The following is a 23189-nucleotide window of genomic DNA, read 5'->3' as shown; positions in this document are numbered from 1 at the left end:
TTATGCCCTTAAGGATAGGTTCCTTCAAAATATTGGATTGGCCAAAAAGTTCATTTGGTGTTTTCTGTAAGATGCTTTTAGTAGCGCTGAGTTGTCTTTAACTTCATTCAAAACAATTTTGTTAGATTGTATTGTGACAGCTGTCATATCAGCGTGCATTTTTTTAAAAAGCTTATCAAAACTGGTGAATTTTTGTGTAGCCATTTTAATATTGAAAATGGAAGAAGACAAGCAACATTTTTGGCACATTATGCTTTATTATTTCAAGAAAGGTAAAAACGCAACTGAAATGCAAAAAAAGATTTGTGCAGTGTATGGAGAAGGTGCTGTGACTGATCAAACTTGTCAAAAGTGGTTTGTGAAGTTTCGTGCTGGAGATTTCTCGCTGGACGATGCTCCGTGGTCAGGTAGACCAGTTGAAGTTGATAGCGATGAAATCGAGACATTAATTTGAGAACAATCAATGTTATACCACGCGAGAGGTAGCCGACATACTCAAAATATCCAAATCAAGCGTTGAAAATCATTTGCACCAGCTTGGTTATGTTAATTGCTTTGATGTTTGGGTTCCACATAAGTTAAGCGAAAAAAACCTTCTCGACCATATTTCCTCATGCGATTCTCTACTTAAACGTAATGAAAAGTTCCATTTTTAAAACAAATTGTGATGGGTAATGAAAAGTGGATACTGTACAATAATGTGGAATGGAAGAGACCGTGGGGCAAGTGAAATGAGCCACCACCAACCACACCACGACCAGTCTTCAAAGAAGGTGATGCTGTGTATATGGTGGGATTGGAAGGGAGTCCTCTATTATGAGCTCCTTCCAGAAAACCAAAAGATTAATTCCAACAAGTACTGCTCCCAGTTAGACCAACTGAAAGCAGCACTTGAAGAAAAGTGTCTGGAATTAGTCAACAGAAAATGCATAATCTTGCATCAGGATAACACAAGACCACATGTTTCTTTCACGACCAGGCAAAAACTGTTACAGCTTGGCTGGGAAGTTCTGATTCATCTGCCATATTCACCAGACGTTGACCTTCGGATTTCCATTTATTTCAGTCTTTACAAAATCCTCTTAGTGGAAAAAACTTCAATTCCCTGGAAGACTGTAAAAGGCACCTGGAACAGTTCTTTGCTCAAAAAGATAAAATGTTTTGGGAAGATGGAATTATGATGTTGCCTGAAAAATGGCGGAAGGTAGTGGAACAAAACGGTGAACACGTCGTTTAATAAAGTTCTTGGTGAAAATGAAGAATGTGTCTTTTATTTTTACTTAAAAGCCGAAGGAACTTTTTGGCCAACCCAATAGACTCACTGGGTGTGAGATTATGAATATTTAGGAGACTTTCAATATATTGACAAATGGCTTTCCAGAAAGATTGAATCAATTTATATTTTCATAAGCAATAGTATTTGAGAAGATCTCTCCACTCTCTTTTCCATTGATCTTTGTCATTTCTTAAACTTCTTTACTGGTTACTTTAATTTTGTAACCAGAAAATCTATCTTGTTTTTATAATTTAAACTTCTTTGCTTCTTGGTGAAATAATCATTTTTTCATGTGACTATTACCCATTTGTTAAGAACCACTGTTTTAGCCCAAGATAAGGGCATAGAAGAAGAAAGTTAACTGTGCAGTTCCAACAGGAAGGATTTGTGGGACAGGGTCCATGTCCTATAGGGAGGTTGAACTTTGTTTTATTGTTGTTGTTTGCCTTGCCTTAAAAAGTCCACCTGGCGTGAATGTTATGATCTGGGGCAAGGCCCGTAATGAGGCCCAGGGACTCTGCCACTATCTTCTCTTGGTGCCGATCCCTTCTGACTAGGGAGAACGTGGCACTAGAGCTGAGTACTTAAAGCTTGTGCGAGGACTCAGGGTTCAGCTCTAACCTGGGCCTCATTCCTTGAATGGCATGTTGGCGAGATGATGTTTAATGAGGAAGCAGAGCGTGTATTCTCTGAAAATCCAGGATTCTCTTACTCTCGCTTTGCGTTACCCAAGGTGCAGTGGATGGTTCTTAAAATCCAGTGCCAGCCCGTCTTTCCTGATTAGCTGGCACCATTTTCTTGACATGAGCTTTAGTTCTCTAGGCTTGTGCTCCATGATGGAACATTTTGAAGCACAGATTAGTTCTAAGTTTATTGCATTTTTCATCACCCATCTGCTGTGCCTAGAGCCTGGAGTAAATGGCCATCTTTTGCATTGTAAGGTCTAGATGCATTAGAAGTAGCTCTCCACACCCCCAGCCCCTCAGGACTCAAAGCACTGAATTCACTCCTCCACTTGGAAAGGGATGGGATATCCCAAAGCAGTGGTTACATAATTGTGGATTGGCTTTCACCCATCCAGCTTTACTTCCTCCTGTGATAGTGAATTCCAGGCTGGCAACAGTAATTAGATCTCAGAAAAGCCCGTCACAAAACACAACAGGCTAAAGAAAGTCACAGCCTCTTCTATGCATCGGCTAGAGTTTCAGAGCCCTTCATTTTTAGTGTACGGTAACCTTAGACAGTAGTGCTTTTTTTTTCTGTGCATTAATTTTAATTAAGCAATGACACCTACTTTCTGTTCCGCTCTGAGATCTACGTGTAGCTAAACTGATGGTTTAAGTGCCTCCCCACCCTTGGTCACTGACGTTGCTGCAAACAGAGCAGCAGACAGAAGATCTCCTACACGCGACTGAGTAACCCAGGAATTGCTCAGTTTAGTGAAACAGATAAGTAAGTGCTGTAAGAAGTTGGAAAGATCAGGGAAGACTTCCTAGAATCTGGTTGAGCCAAACTTTGAAAGATCAAGTGACATTACAGAGGTATGACTATGAGATTATGTATAACTCAAGACCCACACTTAGGATACAGTGTGTGTATTACACTTTGCAGTCTACAAAGGGTTTTCTCTTTAATTCTCACAAGAATCCTGCAGAGATAGGTAGTGAGAGGTTTAATGTTTTGCATAAAGTCAAATAGCCAGCAAGTGGCAAAAAGTCTGAACTGTTGTCTGTTTTCACTTGTGATTCAGTCTTGAAGAGGAGCCCCGTAAGGCCAAGAGAGTAGACCAAGAGAGCCCTTCCCCTGAAGGTCACAGCAAGGCCGTGAGACACGGGGATCATTTGGGGACACCCCAGGATGTGTCCGATTATCATTGGAATCTAAAATTAAGGTCTAATATGATTAAACATATTCAGTAATCACTTTGGAAAAGAAAGGAGTTAGTGAAAAGCAATTCCTTTAACTTCATGATATCAGAATAGAAGAATCATAGCAAAGCTAGAATAAATATATATGGATATACAATGTTTAGGTGACTTTATAATTATTATGTGTTGTATATTAATATATACAGTAATCATTTCCAGAAGGAAGGGTGTATGTAAAGAAAGTAATAAAAGAAAAATATTTTAAAGCACTTTGTGAGGTAGTACAAGAACTAGAAGAATTATGGTAAAACAAAAAGAAAAGAAAAGCAGGGAATGAAGATGAATAGAGCCAGATATTTCCTGCATTTTTAAACCTCTACTCATTTTAGGTTTCTGGCTGCACACTTAAGTAACATTTTTCTTTACTCAGATTGGAATTACAAAGACCAGTAGAAAAGGTGGTCATAGGGCAATTGGCTCCTGTTCCCTGATTGTCTAATCTCAACCAGAATGAGTCAGTCCTTCGACAAGATGTCAGCAACCAGGGCTCTTAGGCAGGTAAAGGAAATAGTCCATTATTATAGGGATTTCAAGCCAGGCTTCATATTATCTTACCCTGGCGGTGACAATTATATTCGTTTTTATTGGAAAATAATAACCTTGGAGTTGAGCTATATGTTTACACAAGAGGCATTGCTTCTAGGGGTTCTGTCATTTCCAAGTTCACGTTGCCTGTCAGGAAATGGGACACCTGATGCAACTCCTCTGAGGAGGGAATTGAACAGTTTGAGTTGTGTTGATTTCACAGAGAATTGTACAAGGTAATCTATTGCATCTGACATTTGAGTATCTGGCCTCTAAAGGCCATCAGTTGAACAGTGCCAGGCATTGCTCTTGGCTTAATATAATGGTTGAAAAGAAGACAGGCAAGGTTGCTGCCCTCCTGGGGCTTACACTTTAATGGGGGAAGATGGAGGACAAACAAGTGAAAGTAAATGAACAGGGCATGCATTGTGTCACCCCTCGGGGGCTCTTGAAAGACTGATTCTTCTGTTGCATACCACAGGTACACAAGGTGAATTTTTGTGCCTTAATAAATGTATAAAGGTGACTGAACGGTTGGAAGTCCACTGAGCTTCTGTTTGATATTTACTGCTAATGAATTTTCATACCTGCAAATCTCTGAGGATTCTTAAATAAAATTTTCTCTCTTAGGTTACAGAGAACACATCTTAGAAGATACAAAACCCGAATCTATCAGTGACACTACCGACTTGGCCCTACCACCTGAAATGCCTATTTTGATCGACTTCCATGCTCTGAAAGACATCCTCGGGCCCCCGATGTATGAAATGGAGGTGATCATTCTCGTTCCTTTGTTGATACCCACCAGTTTACTCTGCTGGTTGCCTAATAGATTGGGGGAGAAGTAGATTTGGGTATTTGGGGAGGCTGAATTTTGTCTTTTAAGATTGGAAACTTGTGTTCTCTATGGTATTAAATTTTGGTGCTTAATGTGATAATACGGCTTTTGCAGAGCGCCAGAGACCCTGGCCAGATCCTCTTTTGGAAACCCAGTCTGATCTTATTCTTTGCATCCAGTTCCGTTTTAAGAACAGTGTCTCTGACTTTCTCTGACTTTCCTCCTTAGAAATTCTATATTCCTATTGTATGTGCTTTAATTAAGTACTTCTTTGTGCTGTCAAAGACTTGGAGGGAGGGAGGGAGGGAAACAACCCAGTACAGAATACCTGAAGACACGAGCCTGGCTTTAGCTTCAGGCTGCTCTCGTGCAGACCAGATGGCATCTTTCAGGATCTGTTCTTTCATTGTTATTACTAGTTCCTTTCGGGTTAAACCGACATGCAAGTCCAGCCCTATTTCCATCTCTCTCCCCTAACTATCCCTCATAGCGGAACGCGGAGCCATAAAGGCCTTGGGAGCAGGACTGAGTCGAGGGAGCTGGATAGAAATAGGTGTTGGAAGCTGTGACTGCTGAGGTATTGTGATATACTTTATAGGATGCTTATATGAGCTTTCCTGGGGCATTTACTAGAAAGAGTATGTATTTTACTACTGAACTTATTAGCATCTTTCTTCAGAAGCTTTACCATCACCTTGTCTGTGTAAAGGAAAAAAGGTTTGCAGAAGATATATCTGGTGAATTATGCAGAAGATAATCTCTCCATCCAGCATTTGAAATCACTACCAGTAAACATGATTTTCCTCAAGTCTTAAAACTGAGAAGAGGAGAAGTAGCCCCCAAACCCATCTTGTTTATTTACTTAAACTCTGAGCTAGTCATTTAGTTCTGCAAAGCTCTCAGCTACAAGAATAGCACGCGTTTACTGTTGGCAGTAAACCTGGTCCTGAACGATAGAATCAGAAACATTATTTTGGTTATTTGAATTCTTAAGATACTGTGGATGGATTTAAATTTTGAAGTGTTGAAAGAAGTGGAGCAAAACTTGTTTTGGTTGAGAACGTGGGCCAAAGCTGCTTTCCTGTTCCGAGTGAATCCAGTGATTGTGTGAGTGACAGTGGAAACAGGTTCTGCTCCTGCATGTCCGGCGGGCTTTTTTCTCTTGGCTTTCCAGAACAGTACATGCCAGCCATTCTTTGGGAATTTACACCAGAGCAGTTGATAAAAACAAAAGATGGATGCGTGTGTCTGTTGCGTAGACCCTTCTCTCCCAGCCATGACTGCTCCTGTTAGGTTTGGAAGCATTGCTGACATTCTTGGAGCTTTGGCAGAGAAGGAGCCAAAGGACAGAAAAGAGAAATTTTATAAACACTGCTTAATAGCTCTGTTTGATATCACTGCAAAAACTATTTTATTTTCCTTGTAGCATCTGAGCTATTACATATGAACACTTTCACCAGCATGAATCCAGTAGCCATTTTCCCTTCTATAAATAGCATCTTAGAATAGAAGGTCTGGTATCTGGGAGTTTGGAACATTTTGTTCATATTTTCCACAGTTGAGAGAATTTACCCTGGCGCCAGGGGTTTCTTTGTCTACCTTTAGTGGTCTGATGACCATCAGCCCCAAATTATATAACCACTCTCTGCCTCAGCTTTTGCATCCATGAAATTAAGATTTATGGAACTTTTCTTTACTGTCCACAAGGTCCATCAGTGTGCTAGGGGTCGTCCATTTTACACACAGGGAAAGAGCTTAAGGAAATTAAATGAATCATGCAAATTCACATAAGGTGCAATTAGCGAGGCCAATCTTTAAACTCAGATCAGCCAACTCAAGTCCAGTATTCTTTCCACTCTCCTACAATACCCTGCAGCCAAGCTAGTTCCTGCCCTTTTCCTGCTAAAAGAGAATTGCTTGAAGTACAGCAGTTTAACAAAAAGGCATACCTGCTCTACCTCAGATTTTCATTTCTATTCTTACCAACTATAGTACTCTGTTTTGGAATGGGAGATATAAATTATAGAGTTGTTAGAAAATAGAGGACTTTTAAAGTCCTGGGAACGTTGAGATCACCAAAGGAAAAGGATACGGAGGAAAGAGCAGGGAGCCTAGGAGCAGGCCCTGGACAGTTAGGGTCACGTAAGGGAAGAGGAGCCCTCAAGACAGAGAGAAACTAAGAAGGAACAGGCAGTCAGGTAAGAGCAAAACAAGGATGTTGTGCCGCCATGAAAACAAAGGCAGAGACTGTCTCAAGAAGGGGGAACATGCAGATGTGTTTGCTGGCTGTGTACTATATTTGACAGCATGGAGGTTGTAGGTGACCTTGACAGAGTGGGTTCACAGGGCGTGATGGGAGTGTGTTGCAGAGGGAATGGAAGGTGGGGAAGTAGAAGTCGTTTGTAGTCAGCTCTTTCAGAAGTTTGGCTGTGAACGATTGCAGAGAAGTGAGGTGGCTAAAAGGGAGGATGGAGGTCAAAGGGAGAGTGGTAACAAATGGCAGCCTGTTTGCTGGTCAGAATAGTCCAGTAGAGAGATTCAGACTGAGGTTGCTGGAGAGAGAGGTGGTACCACAGGAGCAGAGTCTTTGGGGCAGTGCGAGGCGGTGGGGTCCCCAGTGTGAAGGAGGCGGTGGTCTGTGATGAGGATCCCCTGTGGCGGGGTATGATGGAGAAAGGGGGCTGAGAGTATTGAGTAATCACAAGGAAAAGAAGATAACGCTGGAACAAAGGAGTATTCTTGCACAAGGAGAGCAGTAAAGCTGGGACAGAGCTGGTATATAATGTGAAGGAGGTAGAGTCGATGGTCTTGACTACAAGTGAGCTAGAAGGATGAAAAAGTGGTGGTCGGGGAAGGGGGTGGTTAAATTCAGATTTCGGAGGTCGTATGGCTTCTGTTGGCAATAAGGGCCAGGAGAAGGGTGGTTGGGTGAGGGTAAGGAGCGTGCTTTTGGAGTTAAGGGGTGTTTAGAGACAGAGAGGCCGGGTTGCGCGAGTCTCAGGTACTCACTGAAGAAACCCAGGGTGATGGCGGGACTCAGGGTGGTCAGGAAGGAGAAGAGTGGGTTTGCATATAGAAGGCAGTGAGCAGAGAATGAAGATGGGAAGCCAGCTGCCGTAAGCAGGGGTTAGTAGGAGGAGGAAGAGGCCTGTCACTCACCATGATGAACCCCGCCTCCTTGACTGTGCTGGCATCATCCGATGCATGGGGGGAATTATATGTAGGTTTTAGATAGTGTTTAGAATCTGCTGAGTTAATGTATATAAGGCACCCACCATAGTGCCCGGTACATGCTAAAAAAACAAACAAATACTGGTTCCTGCAACCACCATACACCCTAAAAACAAATAGACCTATGCCCAGTCACAAAAGTAAAAGTCCCTATTATTTTTATTATAACCCTAATTTTATATTTGTTTTAATAACCTATACCACCCCTTACTGTGCTTTATTTTCATTGAAGATGAGTCTGCAAAAATACATTAGTACCAAAAATGTTACTGACCTAGCAAACTAACAGTGAGGAGGAAAGATAAGAAGGCACACTTTTACCGGTGTTACATCCGTTTAGAATTCTCTCAACAGGTTGAAAAATGAGTTCCTAAAACTTTGTCTAGATTTCAAATTTAGGAACAGTATCATAAGTCACCTTTTCAAATACAATAAAGTTTCCTAAAGAAGCAAGATCAGTTAAACACCCACTTTTAAAGACTAACAGATCTCCCTGCATTATGAGAGAGAGAGTGGGAGAGGGTGGGGCAGGTGCCGGCGTCTGGGGCAGCCGAGACTTCATTCTCCCTGACTGCTTCTCAGAACACCTCAGAGGCAGGCCCGGGTCCCTGCGTGGAGGGTTTAGGAAGGACGCAGCTATTGAGTCTTATTTGATCTGGTCAGTTATGAGATTGCCATTAATAATGGTAAACGTGGTTGCAGTTACTTTTATTGATTACATGAACCTCTTTGGGGGGAGATGAGAATCTGATAATTTTCATTTTCATCCTAGCGAAGCCGGGAGAAGCCTCCGCATTATGAGATACATATATACACACACACACATATATATTATCTGCATATTAGATATATATACATAATTAGATACATTATATAAATATAATACAATCCTGCAGTTGACACCCCCCCCAAAAAAAAAAACCCAACATATAGAGTTCCTATATATCTCTGGGGGCAACAATCAATCTCATAGACTGCAAATGTGGTGACACAATCAGAAGAACACATAAACTCTAGTCTTTCCAGGATAAATTTGATTTTCAGCCTCAGAAAACCAGTCATCCAAGCCACGAGCGTCTATGTTTTGTCCAGTCTGCTACTCCTGAGAATGTGTCATCTGAGTATTCCTGACTCCATTCATAGTTTGTATGAAAGCCTCGGTGGTGGACAAAAAGTCCTTATGCAAAGGTCACTGCCCTTAGAAAAAATAGTAATAAAGGGAAGAAGAGACAAGACATGCCGATTTCAAAAAACGTCCTGAATAGAATGCATCCACAGGTGAATTCCAGGAGATTCCATCAGTGTGCTTGCCTTGCAGACAGACAAAAGCAGGTGCTAGAAATGAGCAAAGTGTATAAACACTAAAGAAATGCCCAAAGAGTCATGGTAGTAAATTCCTTCTTCCTCCCTCTCCACTCAGACCTGCTGTGCCCCATGCCCCTGTTAGGACAGCACCGATGCTGCACTCAGCCTGGCCCACCACCAGCCGGTTGTACCAAGGAAAGGCCTTACTGGAAGGGCCTGCAAGCAGCTGGCTCTCAGCAGCGCCGGTGCTGCGCCAGACCGGGGCTGTGTCGCGCAGCTTCCAGAGGTGACGGTGGCTGACCCCGGCACCCCTCCAAAGCAAACAAGTTCACAACTGGAAAAATCAAATATTTCTAGAGACTTTAAAGAAGTTGGCAGATGGAGAGCCGCCGTGGTGACAACCCTGGCGGGAGCATAAAAAATGCTGTGCGAGCTATAGAAAACAAACCAACGTGTGGTGTAAGCGTTACTGAGGCACGAACCTGCACACATACCGCAGCCATCTGACAGCTCAGGTTTTGCGAGGCACTGTGCCTGTCCCTGGCGAGAAGGCCCACAATATTATTCCTGTCTCGAGTCCTTGGCACCTGCTGGCCTCTCTGCTGTGAAAAGGCTTCCTGGCCCTTTTCTGCCCAGCAGACTTTAAGACCGCTCAGTCTCTCCTGTGACACCTGTCCCAACTCCCCAGACACGGACCCTTGCCTCTGCAGGGCTCTCTGTAGATACAGGCACTGGCTAGATGGTCTTGTTGCACTCCCCGTGCTGGGGGGTAAGCGGCCCCTTATCTGATGTGGTTAGGTAGGTAGTCTATCACCGCTCTGAGGTTTTCACTTGATATCCCTATGATCCATGATGGGGCCAGGCTCCCATTGCCAGTAAAGCACCCATTGGATGAAGGTAAAACTCTTAGTCCCTCTGATGGCTGCAGCAGTAAATAACAAGGTATTAAAACTGTTAAGTGTTGGTCTAGGTTTGGAAGGGTCACAAAGAGTTGTACGTATTTACTATTTCAGTCAAATATCACTAAATATCACTATTTTAAGTTAATCGAGAGGAAAGAACAGTGTGAAATTGGCAATGATTAGATGCTCAAATGCTCCTTAAACACTGCTATCATTGAAGTGTTCAGAATGCAATCATACTTTATAAGACATATCCTATTATTAATTAGGTTTTTCATTAACTATTTTAAACACTTCCTCAGTCTGCATATTTACATGATTGATAGAATTATTACAGAAGAAAATGACCATTTCTTTGAACAAGATTTAGTTAACAGATAAAGGAAACTTGAAGCACCAGTTTCAAGGGAAATTGAATGACAGAAGTGAACTTGAGATACTGCTGTTCCGCTTTGACATTTAGAGGGAAAAACGTTCAAGCATCAAGCCTAGGCCTGTCTTGGCTAATATAATTGATGATTCCACAAACCAGTAATGGAATTAGAAACTGGTAGAAAAGTACCAGTAGATAAACATAGTTTTGAAATTATTGTGTTGAATCACTTGTTAGGGAAGTCTGTAAAATACAAATTGTTCTGTATAAAGGGTTTAAGAGGCTGGGAAACTGCATTCAGGAGCAAGAAAGAGCATATATCTTATCTTTTAAATTCATATTTACTTGCACTCATTATTTCTGAGGGAAAAATACATAGAAACTGGATGCTTGGTTGTTAAGAGAATTGTTACAATTTCAGAACACATGGCTTTGAAGAATATGACTCCAAGTCTAAGAATTACAGATTCTTTACTTCTTAGATAACTGCTATTAGCCTGATCACGAGACTCTAGGTTTGATAGTAACTCCTGCCCTCAGTTCTCCCACCCGTGTATGTTGTTGCTGAGTTACACCGATTTGTCACTGGTCCCATCTTCAGGTTAATATTTCAGCACTTACCATCAAGTTAGAATAAAGTGATTACGAGCCTGGGTGGTTTTGGTTTGGTCACGTGTACTTATCTACCCCCTGTCCTTTCAATGAACAACGGACCAGTTACTTTTACCCAGAGCACCACGACTCTCCAGCAGATGGAGAGTGTTGGAAACTGGCGTGGTTTCTTGAAGCAATGTGGTAATCAACATGAATCCTACTTCTGATTCTTTGGGGACATGTTTGGTATTATGCTGACAAAATGAGTTTTGAGGATTTAGCTGTTAAAAAAAGGGATCGTTCTCATTATAGCTAATGAAGCTGTGCTATATTATATGGCTTTTTCTGTTAAATTAGCACAGGATTCAGTATATTGAGGATAATTCTTTAGGACTGGTTCAGTCAGCCCTAGAAAAGAGCCATGCAGTAAAAACAGGAACCCCTGACAAGTTCCCACCCAAAGTAGATGTCGTTCAGGTATAGAGAATTGATTTTACATTAGCAAGAACAAGCCTTGTGAACACTTCTATAAATAGTTGTTTCTATGTTTTCCTTAAATAGTACTGATCTTTTGCATCTTTCTCCTCAAATAGATAGAAAACAGGGCAAATGCAAAGCTGAGGGAAGGTGAAATCCATGGTGCACAGCCTCAGCTCAGCCAGCAGTGCAACCGGGCCTTCCCAGTCTCTAACTTACCATTAAATATAAAATTAAAATTTTAAATATAAAACCAACTTTAAAAATAGGCTTTTATGTTTACTACTAAAAATAAGTGCCCAATAGCTTCAATGGGTGTCACACATCCATTTAAAATCAGGATGTTCAGCATCTAAGCCCCTTGGAAAAGAAGTAAGCATCAGCCACCCAGCCCTTTAACCAGAAACTCAGGCTATAGACTCCACTGCTCCTTAGTGAGAAAGTTTCCTCTCGGTGGAAAAATCTCATGATTGCATTAGTGCTGGGTTGACATATTGTGCCCAGTTCCTCTAACATGGATAACTTCTATAGGATAAGAAATTTGGAGGCTCAGAGTGCGATAAAAGTTAACATGACTGTTTTTCAACTGTTACTTTTGATATGTTTTCATAACTTGGATGTGTTAACCTATTTGGCTTGAAATCACCAGTGAGTGACACGATCAGTTTAATATGGAAGTGAGGCAGCACAGTGGGCCTCCGAGCACACAGAAAGGATCCAGGACATAGTAAAGTAGCATTTTATAGTGTCTCTGCAGCAATAAAGTAAAGATGAGTGGTGGGGAAGTAAGATCCAGGGGTTTTAATATATACCTTGGCCTCTGGAGCTAACACTTCTCAAAAGTATGTTGAAAAGAGCATTTCTACTTCCAGAAGCAAATTTATGATTGCCTAAAATGAAGTTCGGTGCTGTAGTGTTTTTAAATATGCAGCCTAATAAAAGCATTGAGATAGATGAAACGATTGCGTTTGTTCCTTGAAAATTAGGGCATGTGTAACTAGATGTGGTGCTTAAGAATCAAAGTCATTCACACATACTTTAAGGTAAAATTCTTTTTGATAAATGCCAAAGTTTCTCTTGGCAAAAAAGCCCTATGTGACTCCAAGTCATGTGCAGTAATAAGTACTTTGAGGTGCAGCTTAAGCTTAAGCCCTCTGAGGAAGAGCCAACGCTTGTGATTAGGTCAGCCTGAAAAGAATTCGGCTCTTGTTGGCCTTACCGATCATTTTCCTTCTTTCTCTCAAGGTGTCTGAGCGTCTGAGTCAGCCAGGAGTGGCGATCGGTTTGGCTTGGACTCCCTTAGGTGGGGAAATCATGTTCGTGGAGGCGAGTCGGATGGATGGTGAAGGCCAGTTAACTCTGACCGGCCAGCTGGGGGACGTCATGAAGGAGTCTGCCCACCTGGCTATCAGCTGGCTCCGCAGCAATGCCAAGAAATACCATCTGACCAATGGTGAGCGACCCACCCCGGGGAGTGGGGGGGGGGGGTGCAGCCGCGGGCAAAGGTGAGCCTTGGGATCGTGACCCAGGAGGCATCCCACAGTTCAGAGACAGATCCAGTTACCCCTTAAAGCACAGACCTTTGCTTTTGAATTCCCGTGGAAATTCTAGTTCCCAGTTGAGGACTGTTTGACTGGAACCTGAGCTGGAAACTGACTCCAAGGGTTTGTTTTGTTTTTCCTGCTACTTGGAATAGAATGAAGCTGTTCTTCCAGACCCCCACTTTACTTATACTGCCCATTAATATTTTGAAGGATTTATTTACCCGAAACATTCATTTTTATCTCTTTGATTTTCTTTTTTCGGAGAAAAAGAAAACAGGTTTAATTTTTCTACATCAAAATCTTTTTTTCCTTTTTTAAAGCTTCTGGAAGTTTTGATCTTCTTGAGAACACAGACATCCATCTGCACTTCCCAGCTGGAGCTGTCACAAAAGATGGACCATCTGCTGGAGTTACCATAGCAACCTGTCTCGCCTCACTTTTTAGTGGGCGGCTGGTGTGTTCAGATGTAGCCATGACTGGTGAAATCACACTGCGAGGTCTTGTTCTTCCAGTATGTATGAAGAAACCTATTTATATGGTTTTTAAATTTTTTTAATTTAAAATTTTTATTAATAGCATTTTAAAATCTAAATAGTGGTTTGCCTTCTTCCTATCAATAGCTTAGTTTTAAACACATATTAAATTATTTTAAAATCTAAATTAATAGTGGTTTGCCTTCTTCCTATCATAGCTTAGTTTTAAACACATATTAAATTTTTATATCTGTAATTCAGATTTTTAAATTTTGATCAAATAAAGGAAAAACTGACCATTTTCCCCATGTTTTCCCTTCTACTAAAAAAGAAGACTTGCTTACAGAAAAAAATATCAGTCTGGTCACCAGAAATATCAGCTGTTCAGGTGAAGATTTGAGGCTTTGTTCTAGTTAACGAATTGTTAAATATATGGCATGTGTGTAAAATAGGATGGTAGCTATTTTTAAACTTTAAGCCCAATTCTCACCTTTTGGAATTCCTGTGAGACCTCCTATCCGCCTATAGATAACTTAGATTACTGTAATTGATAGATTGATAAAAAAATAATATAGAAAAGAAGTAGTATAAAATGGAAATTGTAGTAAAGACTAACCATGCCTAATTGCTAAATTTTGAAAAAGTTCTGTACATATGAGGCTTTAGGGCTCCAACCTATATCATAACTACTTATAAAAACACTGAAAAATGCATAGAACTTGAGAGATCATTTAGAGGTTTAAGTCATTAGTTAGTAGTACCAGACTACAATAAAGTTTTGGTGAGTTCAATAGCAAAATGAGAAAAAAAGGAATGTTCTTTATTCTGAGAACGCCTTTATTTTATGAGGTAATGGTGAAAGTAGGTCATAGAATCGCCAATTAGGATCACAAAAAATGCTCTCAGTTCCCTGATTTTTTAAATTTAATTCAACCAGAAAGTCATATTCTAAACCTTATTTACTATGATATAACTGTATATCTATACTCAATAGGAATGTCGATCTCTTTTCTTCACCTTACCCCAGAACTACTGCATTTCTAGTGACAGTAGTGGTTAATACTAGCTGTACTACTAAAAGGAAATGAGCAAATGCTTTACTGACCATAAACTCTTTAGTTTCCTAGTTCAAAATGGTAAGCTAAGCAAGGAATAAAGGGAATAAATTATAACAGTCAAAAATGAGGGGGGAGGACTTCCCCCGTGGCGCAGTGGTTAAGAATCTGCCTGCCAACGCAGGGCACACGGGTTTGAGCCCTGGTCCGGGAAGATCCCACATGCCGCGGAGCAACTAAGCCCGTGCTCCACAACTACTGAGCCTGCGCTCTAGAGCCTGCGAGCCACAACTACTGAGCCTGTGAGCCACAACTACTGAAGCCTGCGCACCTAGAGCCCATGCTCTGCAACAAGAGAAGCCACCGCAGTGAGAAGCCCGCGCACTGCAATGAAGAGCAGCCCCCGCTAGCCACAACTAGAGAAAGCCCACGCGCAGCAATGAAGACCCAACACAGCCAAAAATAAATAAATGAAAAATATTAAAAAAGAAAAAAAATGAGGGGGACACACCATTGTAAAGCAGTTATACTCCAATAAAGATGTTAAAAAAAAAATGAGTGGGGAGCCATCAGCTGATGGTTCAGCCAACTTCTAGAAGATAGAAGTGTCCCCAGCTGATGTAACAGAATTGGAGGTAGAGACAGTCTTCCCAGCAGGAATCTGTTGAAAAGCACTGGTTCAGAGCCAGAAGGTTCAGACCAGGAGAAAAGGAAGGGGGTGGGAAATGAAAACCAGGGGATTTGTTGCAATCTCCATAGAACAAATGGTTCTACCACTAGGTCCCCTGCACTCAGAGCAAATTGCACGCAGGTAAAGGCTTCCCCACCTCCAGCAGAGGAGAAGCCACAGCAGCTCTGAGTAAGCGTTCAGTTTTAAACTATTATGGGAGACATGGAGAAAAGCAGCAGCATTTAAGAGAAAGACCTGCTAAGTCTGGAGAAAACGTAATTCAAGAACAGAGGATAGGACAGAGCTCGTGAATTTAAAACAATGGTTTTAGGAATTGGTGACCCTAGATACACAGCACCTTCAAGACTCTGAGGGAAAATGGGTTTAAATCAAGTCTTGTATACACAGCCTTACCGTCAATCAAATGTGAATGCAAGATAGACATTTCCATACGTGCAGGGAATCCGTTTATCTCACACTCTTTCTGAAGAAGTTACGTTGAAAGTGTAGTTCAGCAGCATAAAGCAAAAGCCTGGCAAGAGAGTGACAGTGTGGTAGGATGGCCGCTGTGCAGAAAGGCCTAGAGCCCAGCCAGTCTGGTGCCACAGGTGGGAGCAGGCTTCTGAGGGCTGTCTCCAGGGGTCACGCGTTCCGCGTGGCGTGACTGAGACTTGTGTCTGTTATCTATTACTCATACACACCACCCCAAAACAGCAGTTATTATTCTTAGTTTCTGTGGGGCAGGAACTCAAGAGAGGCTTAGCTGGGCTCTTCTGGCCCAGGGTCTCTCATCATGTAGTCATATACTAGCCCGGTTGCAGTCATCTGAAGGCTGACTGGGGCGGGGCATCTGCTTCTGTTGTGGTTCACTCACGTGACTGCAGATTGGTCCTGGTTGGCCGGACTGCTGGGGTGACCTCAGACACCTGGGCTACCTGAGCTACCTGCAGGGCAAGAGATCCAAGAGAGATCCAGGCAGAAGCTCTTATTTTTTGTGACTTAACCTTGAAAGTCACACAGCATCACTTCCACCACACTCTGATAAGTAAATCACTAAGCCTGGCACACACTCAAGGGAGGGGAATTAGACTCCACCTTCTGAAGGGACCATTTTACACATATTTTAAAACCACCACAAGAGCCTAGATGTTTTCTTCATCACATGGCACAGAGGTCATTGCTTTAAACCTGTACAGGAGAAAATAATCCTGGCATGCAACTAAGCTCTGTAGGAATGGTATTTATGGTCAAAATAATGTAATGCTTTTTCAGAATTAACCTATAAACAAGATTGTTGTGAGTACAGAAAGGAATATAAATGTTAACCTTGACAGTATAAAAGAGAATCACGGACAGAAGAGGTGCTCGTACCTGTCAAAAATTTAGAATTTCCATTAAAAGGATTTAATATAATACTAATTGAAATGTAAAGAATTTACTATTAACCTTTTTAGTGGCTTTCCTAGCTCATGCTGTAGCAAAATGAAAGATGATTTGGATGTTTTAAAATAGCAGTGAAAGGTGGGTCAGGGTTTCTTTGACAGCCTGAGGATGATCATAAACCTTAATAACATTCTTCTCTCCTTACAGGTGGGTGGAATTAAAGACAAAGTGCTGGCAGCACACAGAGCGGGATTGAAGCGTGTCATTATTCCTCAGAGGAATGAGAAAGACCTTGAAGAAATCCCAGGCAATGTCCGGCAGGATTTAAGTTTTGTCACAGCAACCTGCCTGGATGAAGTTCTTAACGCAGCTTTTGATGGTGGCTTTACTGTCAGCACCAGACCTGGCCTCTTAAATAGCAAATTGTAAGCCCAGATCTCAACTTCTTAGAATTTTAAGTTATAAAGTGCCAAAAGGTACTGACAGGATGATTTTATTCACACCAGCAGGGGTAAGCAAAATGTCCCTAATTTGTGAACCTAATCACAGCAGTAACAAACCTGACTCAAGTGGTGGCAAGTGTTTATTACAGAAATGTCAATTTAATAAATTGATTAAATTGGAATTGAATTCTTGTTTTGAATGGGCTCATTACTGTCCCTGGAAAGTTATGGAACAGTGGTTCTCTTGTGGTTCCAAACAGAAGCATCTGTATTACCTGAGAACTTGTTAGAAATGTAAATTCTCAAAACCCACCAGCAGACCTTCTGAATCAGACTCTGGGGGTGGGACCCAATCTGCTTTACTAAGCCACCCAGATGATTCTGTTGTGTAGTCAAGGTCAAGAACCATTGGTATAGACCATTACCTTAGCAGATTCACCTGTAGACTTTATTGGCCCCTGAAAGCAATCAGAAGGGGAACTGGGCAAAGGTGAAAATAATAGCCAACTATTAGTCTTTTTGGAAAATATTCAAGTGAAGCAAACTCTGTGATGAGGTCTATACATCCTACCCTTCCTTTGCTGAGGGAAGCAGCATAGTGGCATGTGTTGGCCCACATGACAGAAACATACTGGCCCTGTCATCTTAGAAAAAAGTCCAGTCCCCAGAGGGAGGCAGCCATCCATCCTGCGATGGTCCCTACACTTGGTATCCTGATTCCTGCCACCTCCCCTTGTGTTGCTTGTTTGCCTGTGCCAATCCCCAGTTCTGGTAGCCTTTCCATGCCTCTCTTCTCCTGTGACTCAGTCCAGGATATGGATAACTATGAAGTTAGGCTCTTCTACTTACTAGCATTTGAACTTTCTGTATCTTAGTTTTCCTTATCTTTAAAATGCAAATAATTGTAGTCATCAGTGTTATTGTGAAGATACAGTTAGAATGCAACATATAGTAACACGGAACAATTTCTAATCATTATTCCAGCCAGTAATGGACTTCAGAATCTTATATTACAAAATATAACAACAGATATGTAAAGATACTTTGGAATTTCTTGGATAAGAATGGGATATACAAATTACCCAAATACTGTGCTCAGACCTGGTGGTAAAAATCTGAATGTGTTCTGGGAGGACAAGTGCAGACCTAGGGCCGTGGCCAGTGGGAGAAAGCAAGCACCGGGAACTTGGAAAACATTTCATTGACTATCTTATCACTACTATGATTTTATTATTTCTGCACAATCATCTTACAAGGTAGAAGAAACTATATGATGTTAATTTGTTTTCAGCAACCAGAGGGAGTTAATCCATACCCACCTTGCTCTGCCTTGTCCCACCCAGCAGTGGCAACATTGCACACTTTTAAAAAGTGGGAGTTATCTGTATTCTTCCTCAGGAGTCCTGAGTATGCAGTTTTGTACTGGTCTGTGAACAGCAGTAGGGCATCTTCTGTGCCCTCTGGCTTTGAGCATGCCTTTCCTTACTAAGGGAGCTGACTGAGAAAACCCGTACATATATGAAATTAGCAGTATGACCTTCATTTCTCTAGCATTGTTTTTGGTTTTTTAAGTCTGAGCTCTTTTATTCACCTTTTTTTTTAATTGTGGCAAAATAATTTACCATTTTAACTTAGAAGTGTGTAATTCAGGGTTGTTAATTACACTAATGTACAACCATCACCACTAGCTATATCCAAAACCTTTTCATCGTCTTAAACTGAAACTCTGTATCCAATAAAAAGTAACTCCCCATTCCTCCCTCCCCCAGACCCTGGTAGCCACTATTTTACTTTGTCTCTATGAATTTTCCTATTCTAAGTACCTTATGTAAGTGGAATATCTGCCCTTTTGTGTCTGGCATATTTCACTTAGCATGTCATCGTTTATCCATGTTGCAGCATGTATCAATTTCATTTCTTTAAGACAATAATATTCCACTGCTGCACATGCCACATTTTATTCATTTATCTGTTGTTTCTACCTCTAGGCTATTGTGCTGTGAACATGAACGTACAACTATCTATCCCTTTGAGTCTGTTTTTCATTCTTTTGGAAATATACTTGAGGAACCACCCATGTTTCCCACCACAGCTACACCATTTGACATTCTCACCAGCAATAGGTTCCAATTTCTCCACATTCTTGCCAGCACTTATTTTCATTATTGATAATGGCCATCCTGAGAGTGTAAAGAAGCATCTCATGGTTTTGATTTGCATTTCCCTGATGACTAATGGTTGAGTATCTTTTCCTAGCACTGTTTGTAGAAGTGTTTCCCAAAGAAAGACCCCTCATATATCAGTCAGCTAGGTTTTTTGAGAACTGCTAGCTAACTTAAATTCCAATTAATTCAGCAGGCCTAGAGGTGAGGGCTTGGGAATCTGTGTATTTAACCAGTGTTCTCCACACTTTTTATGTGGGCTTTTAAAACTCTTCAAGTATTAAAACTATGTAAAGCTTTAAGTGCCTTGGTAATCAAGAAATTTTACACTGCTTGAGGCACACATTTTTTACTTAGCTCTGCCCCTTCAGTGGTTTTCACTTGGCTTTGCCCCTTCTGTTTGAACCTTACTGTAAACCATGTCAGAGATTTACTGCTTTTAATCACCTATATACAGTGGAAGATGCCATCAGAATGAGTGATCCTATTTAACATCAGCCTACAAATCTTGGACCATAGTTAAGGTCTCCTGACTAAATGAGTGGATTTAAAGTGTACTAAACATACATACCTGAATGTTTCTAAATAAGGGGAGGTAAAAGTTATGTGCTGAGTGAAACACACAAGATTTCCTTCTCTCCTTTTCTTCCCGGGACATCAGTCAAGATTTGCATTCTGGTCATAGCACAGATCCTCTTCATAAGAAGAGTGGGGTTGCAAATTCATTTCCATCTCCAGTGCCATCTGAGTTGCAGAGGCTGCTTGAAATGCAGAGGTTTCTGATTCCCATCATCTGAACACAGTGACTAGTCATGTCTACCAAGAGGAGCTCCTGGCGCTCGGTGACTGGTCCACATTTAAACCTTACCAAAGTCTACCATGTTGTGAGGTAACCAACTGCTGAGGGTAGAGTGGGCTGACTTTGCATTTTCCTTTTATTGACCACTGAAATGAGAAAAACCTTCCTATAATTAAAGGGACTTGACACTAAGCCACAAAGAATGTTAATTTTGCCAATTCTCCTTCCAAATCCAAAGTTTATTTTGTCTGGGACTATTTATTAGATGTAAACATCAAGAACTTTTTTTAACATGTTCAAGCTCACATTATTTTGGCAAAAATGCGTTGTATTTGAGTGCCCATCTTCATGAAAATTTTATCCAGCAGCTTAAAAAGTCAAGACTACAAAAGTACAGTCATTATCCAATTTGATGATTTATGATCCAATGCTATGCTCCTTTTTTGTTTTAATAACATTTAGTGGATACTGCAATGAAAATTACAGTTACTAGAAAAATTTTTAAAGCACCAGAACAGGAAAGAAATAAATATTAAAAGGATCTGAAGGGACACAATAGGCAAATGCACTGAATGGCTATTGAAATGTTTTTAAACAGCTGTATCAAAAGTTTCTTTTTTAATCTAGGATTTATTTGCTATGAAAATTTACTTATTTGGAACATATTAGGTATGGTAGGTACTATCAATGAGCTAAAGAATGTATTTAACATTCTTGGACCTCATAAAAAATCTTTCGTATTAAAAATTTTTTAATTAAGTTGAGCTCTAACATATTGTCAGTACATTTCCAGGCAATAGAAACTAAAACCCTTTAGGCTAAATCCTAATCTTGACATGACAGTACAAGCTTGTCAAAATGTGACTTTATTATAAAACCAAGTATTCCTTCAAACCATTCTTTCTACTTTTCAGAATTTAGAAAGGCCTAAGAAAAATAAATTATTTTCAAAGAAAATTCTTAAGGCTGTATAAAGTTAAGGAAAATGGTTCGGCAATGAAGCTATAGTGCCAGGCATAAGGATAAGCACTTTACAGCACACTTAGCCATCCTCATTCCCTTACGAGGTAGACACAACTACAGCCTTTACAGAGAAGGAACTTACTTAGTGCAAAGTTAAGTCAAAGTTAGTAGGTAAAGGGTCAGAATTCAAACCCAGGCAGTTAGAACCTACAGCCCACACTTTACATTTTAGGAGATGCTTGAATTTGGGGGATGATGCTGTTTTTAGGAAAATGTGAGTTTCTTTTGGTAAATGACTCAACTAGCTTAAGATCATAAGCAGTAAGCCACCAAATCATCCTTTATGTTTGGAACATGCGCAACAGGTAGGTAGGGAGGGGAATGACTAAGGTTCTAGCAGTGCAATCTATAGATTTTCAAAACGTTCTATGTGTACCTTTCTTATTTAACTTACATAAATGACTACAGTACTAGTTGGTAGGTCATACACTCAATTCACCCTATGTGTTCTAATCTTACTCTAGTCTAATGCACCAGTCACAGACTGGCCTGGCCCCCAGGTATGTTTAAGTTTGATCCAGTGTTTTGTTTTTTAATTTGGGTTACTTACCAATTTTTCCACTCAGGAACCTGAGTGAAATAAAATTCCATTAGTAGAATCATTGCAGATGTTCCTGGATATAGAGCTCTTGAGCTTGGCGGGGGGCAAGGAACATGACTAAGATTTTTTGGTGAGCCAAAAACATCTATAGCCATTTGCTTCACTCAAGTTTAAAGTTTGTAAAATTGTGGGCCTTTTAAATTAAAAAGTTATACATATTATAATAAAAATCACTCAAAGCAAAAGAAAACATTCGCCAACAATCGTTAGCATATTAAACTGGTCCATGATTCAGTTCAACAGGATGAATTCAAGTTTAAGAATGTAAAAGAACAAAGAGTATCACCTACCCCTACCCTATATAATCCCCTGAACGAAAACACCAAGACACCAGAAGGGGTGGGGGCATCAATAGGAAAAAGTAGAATATTGATTATAAATATAGATGATTTAAGAACAAGAGTTAGATCTCATAAATCTCAAATGGACCAAGAAATAAATACGGCTCTAGATCACATTATCCCTATAGGCCAAAAATATGAAGACAAATAAGAAGAAGTATAGTTAACAAATATTAAAGTATCAACCTTATTACCTATCAAACACACAAAATTTACTCTCTTAGGCATAAACTGGCAAAACATGAGGTTACAATGAAAGGCAAAATCCTTCACACCACTACCATACGTTTCCACTGAAACCTCTCCAGAAAGCAATGAAAAAAGTATCAAGACCTTTAAAGAAAAAAAAGAACCCGAAGAATATAACCAGAAAACATAGAAATGTTCACAGGCTATTTATAATCAGCCAAAAAAATTTACCTGGAAAAACTGGGCAAAGCAAATATCCAACACTGGGGACCTGGCTAAAACTACAGTCAATCTTCACAAAAGTTACCCCAAATGATGTTTTTCCAAGATTATTAAATGCTTAGATGATCATGTTATGTGTAGGGGCGCGAAGGAGTTACATAGTTACACAATCCCAAATTATATGATTTCAAAATAAACGTGCGTAAACACATGTAAATACACATAAAAAACTAGAAAAACGAAAATGTTTGTAGTCGTCTCTGAATGGGTAAGACTACAGACTCTACTGTGTGTGCCAAAGTCTATATATTGAACACATATATCAAAGAAATGTTTTATAATCAAAGAAACATTTTAAAATATTTTAAATACAAATGATATACCTCCACAAAAATATTCAGTATACTAAATGAGGAGGAAAAACTGCTTTTCTAAACACACATACTAATAGGAGGAATAGACCTGGATATATACATTGGTGGTTGACCCGTTCCCTTTCACCACAAAAATGGCTACACAAGCACAAGTTATAACCAATTCAAAAAATAAGGCTTATGTAGGAAAGAAACTACACAACCTTCTTTCCTGAAAATGGTTAACAGAAGTAAATTTTGTTATCCAGAATTGGTGGGGGGGTAAGGGGAAGTCCAAATTATTTTTAACTGACTTCCTATGTTTAGGGTACCCATAAAAACCACACAAAATAAAATGATCTCTGGCCAATCAGAAGGCAATTTCAGAATCTTGCTAGGTGCTTCAGGCTAACTCACATCAGTTAACTATACGGTGCTAGTTACAGGTATACTAAAAGCAGCTAACATGTTGGGTTAGCTTA

General features: G+C 40.4%; 1 protein-coding gene across 1 annotated transcript in view; it reads left to right on the top strand.

Annotated features, from left to right (window-relative positions):
* Nucleotides 1-17204, top strand: part of LONP2 (lon peptidase 2, peroxisomal) — a 95881-nt gene extending 78677 nt beyond the window's left edge. The window contains exons 12-15 of the mRNA XM_061174273.1: nt 4360-4502; nt 12695-12902; nt 13314-13504; nt 16782-17204. Coding sequence (XP_061030256.1) covers nt 4360-4502; nt 12695-12902; nt 13314-13504; nt 16782-17003 — 764 coding nt within the window. The 3' untranslated portion in view covers nt 17004-17204. The remainder of the gene's footprint in view (nt 1-4359; nt 4503-12694; nt 12903-13313; nt 13505-16781) is intronic.
* Nucleotides 17205-23189: the final 5985 nt, after the last annotated feature.

Source organism: Eubalaena glacialis, chromosome 18, assembly GCF_028564815.1.
Source record: "Eubalaena glacialis isolate mEubGla1 chromosome 18, mEubGla1.1.hap2.+ XY, whole genome shotgun sequence".
NCBI classification, from domain to species: Eukaryota; Metazoa; Chordata; class Mammalia; order Artiodactyla; family Balaenidae; genus Eubalaena; species Eubalaena glacialis.
The sequence above is the reverse complement of the archived record's forward strand: the minus strand, read 5'-3'. Positions and strand labels throughout refer to the sequence as shown.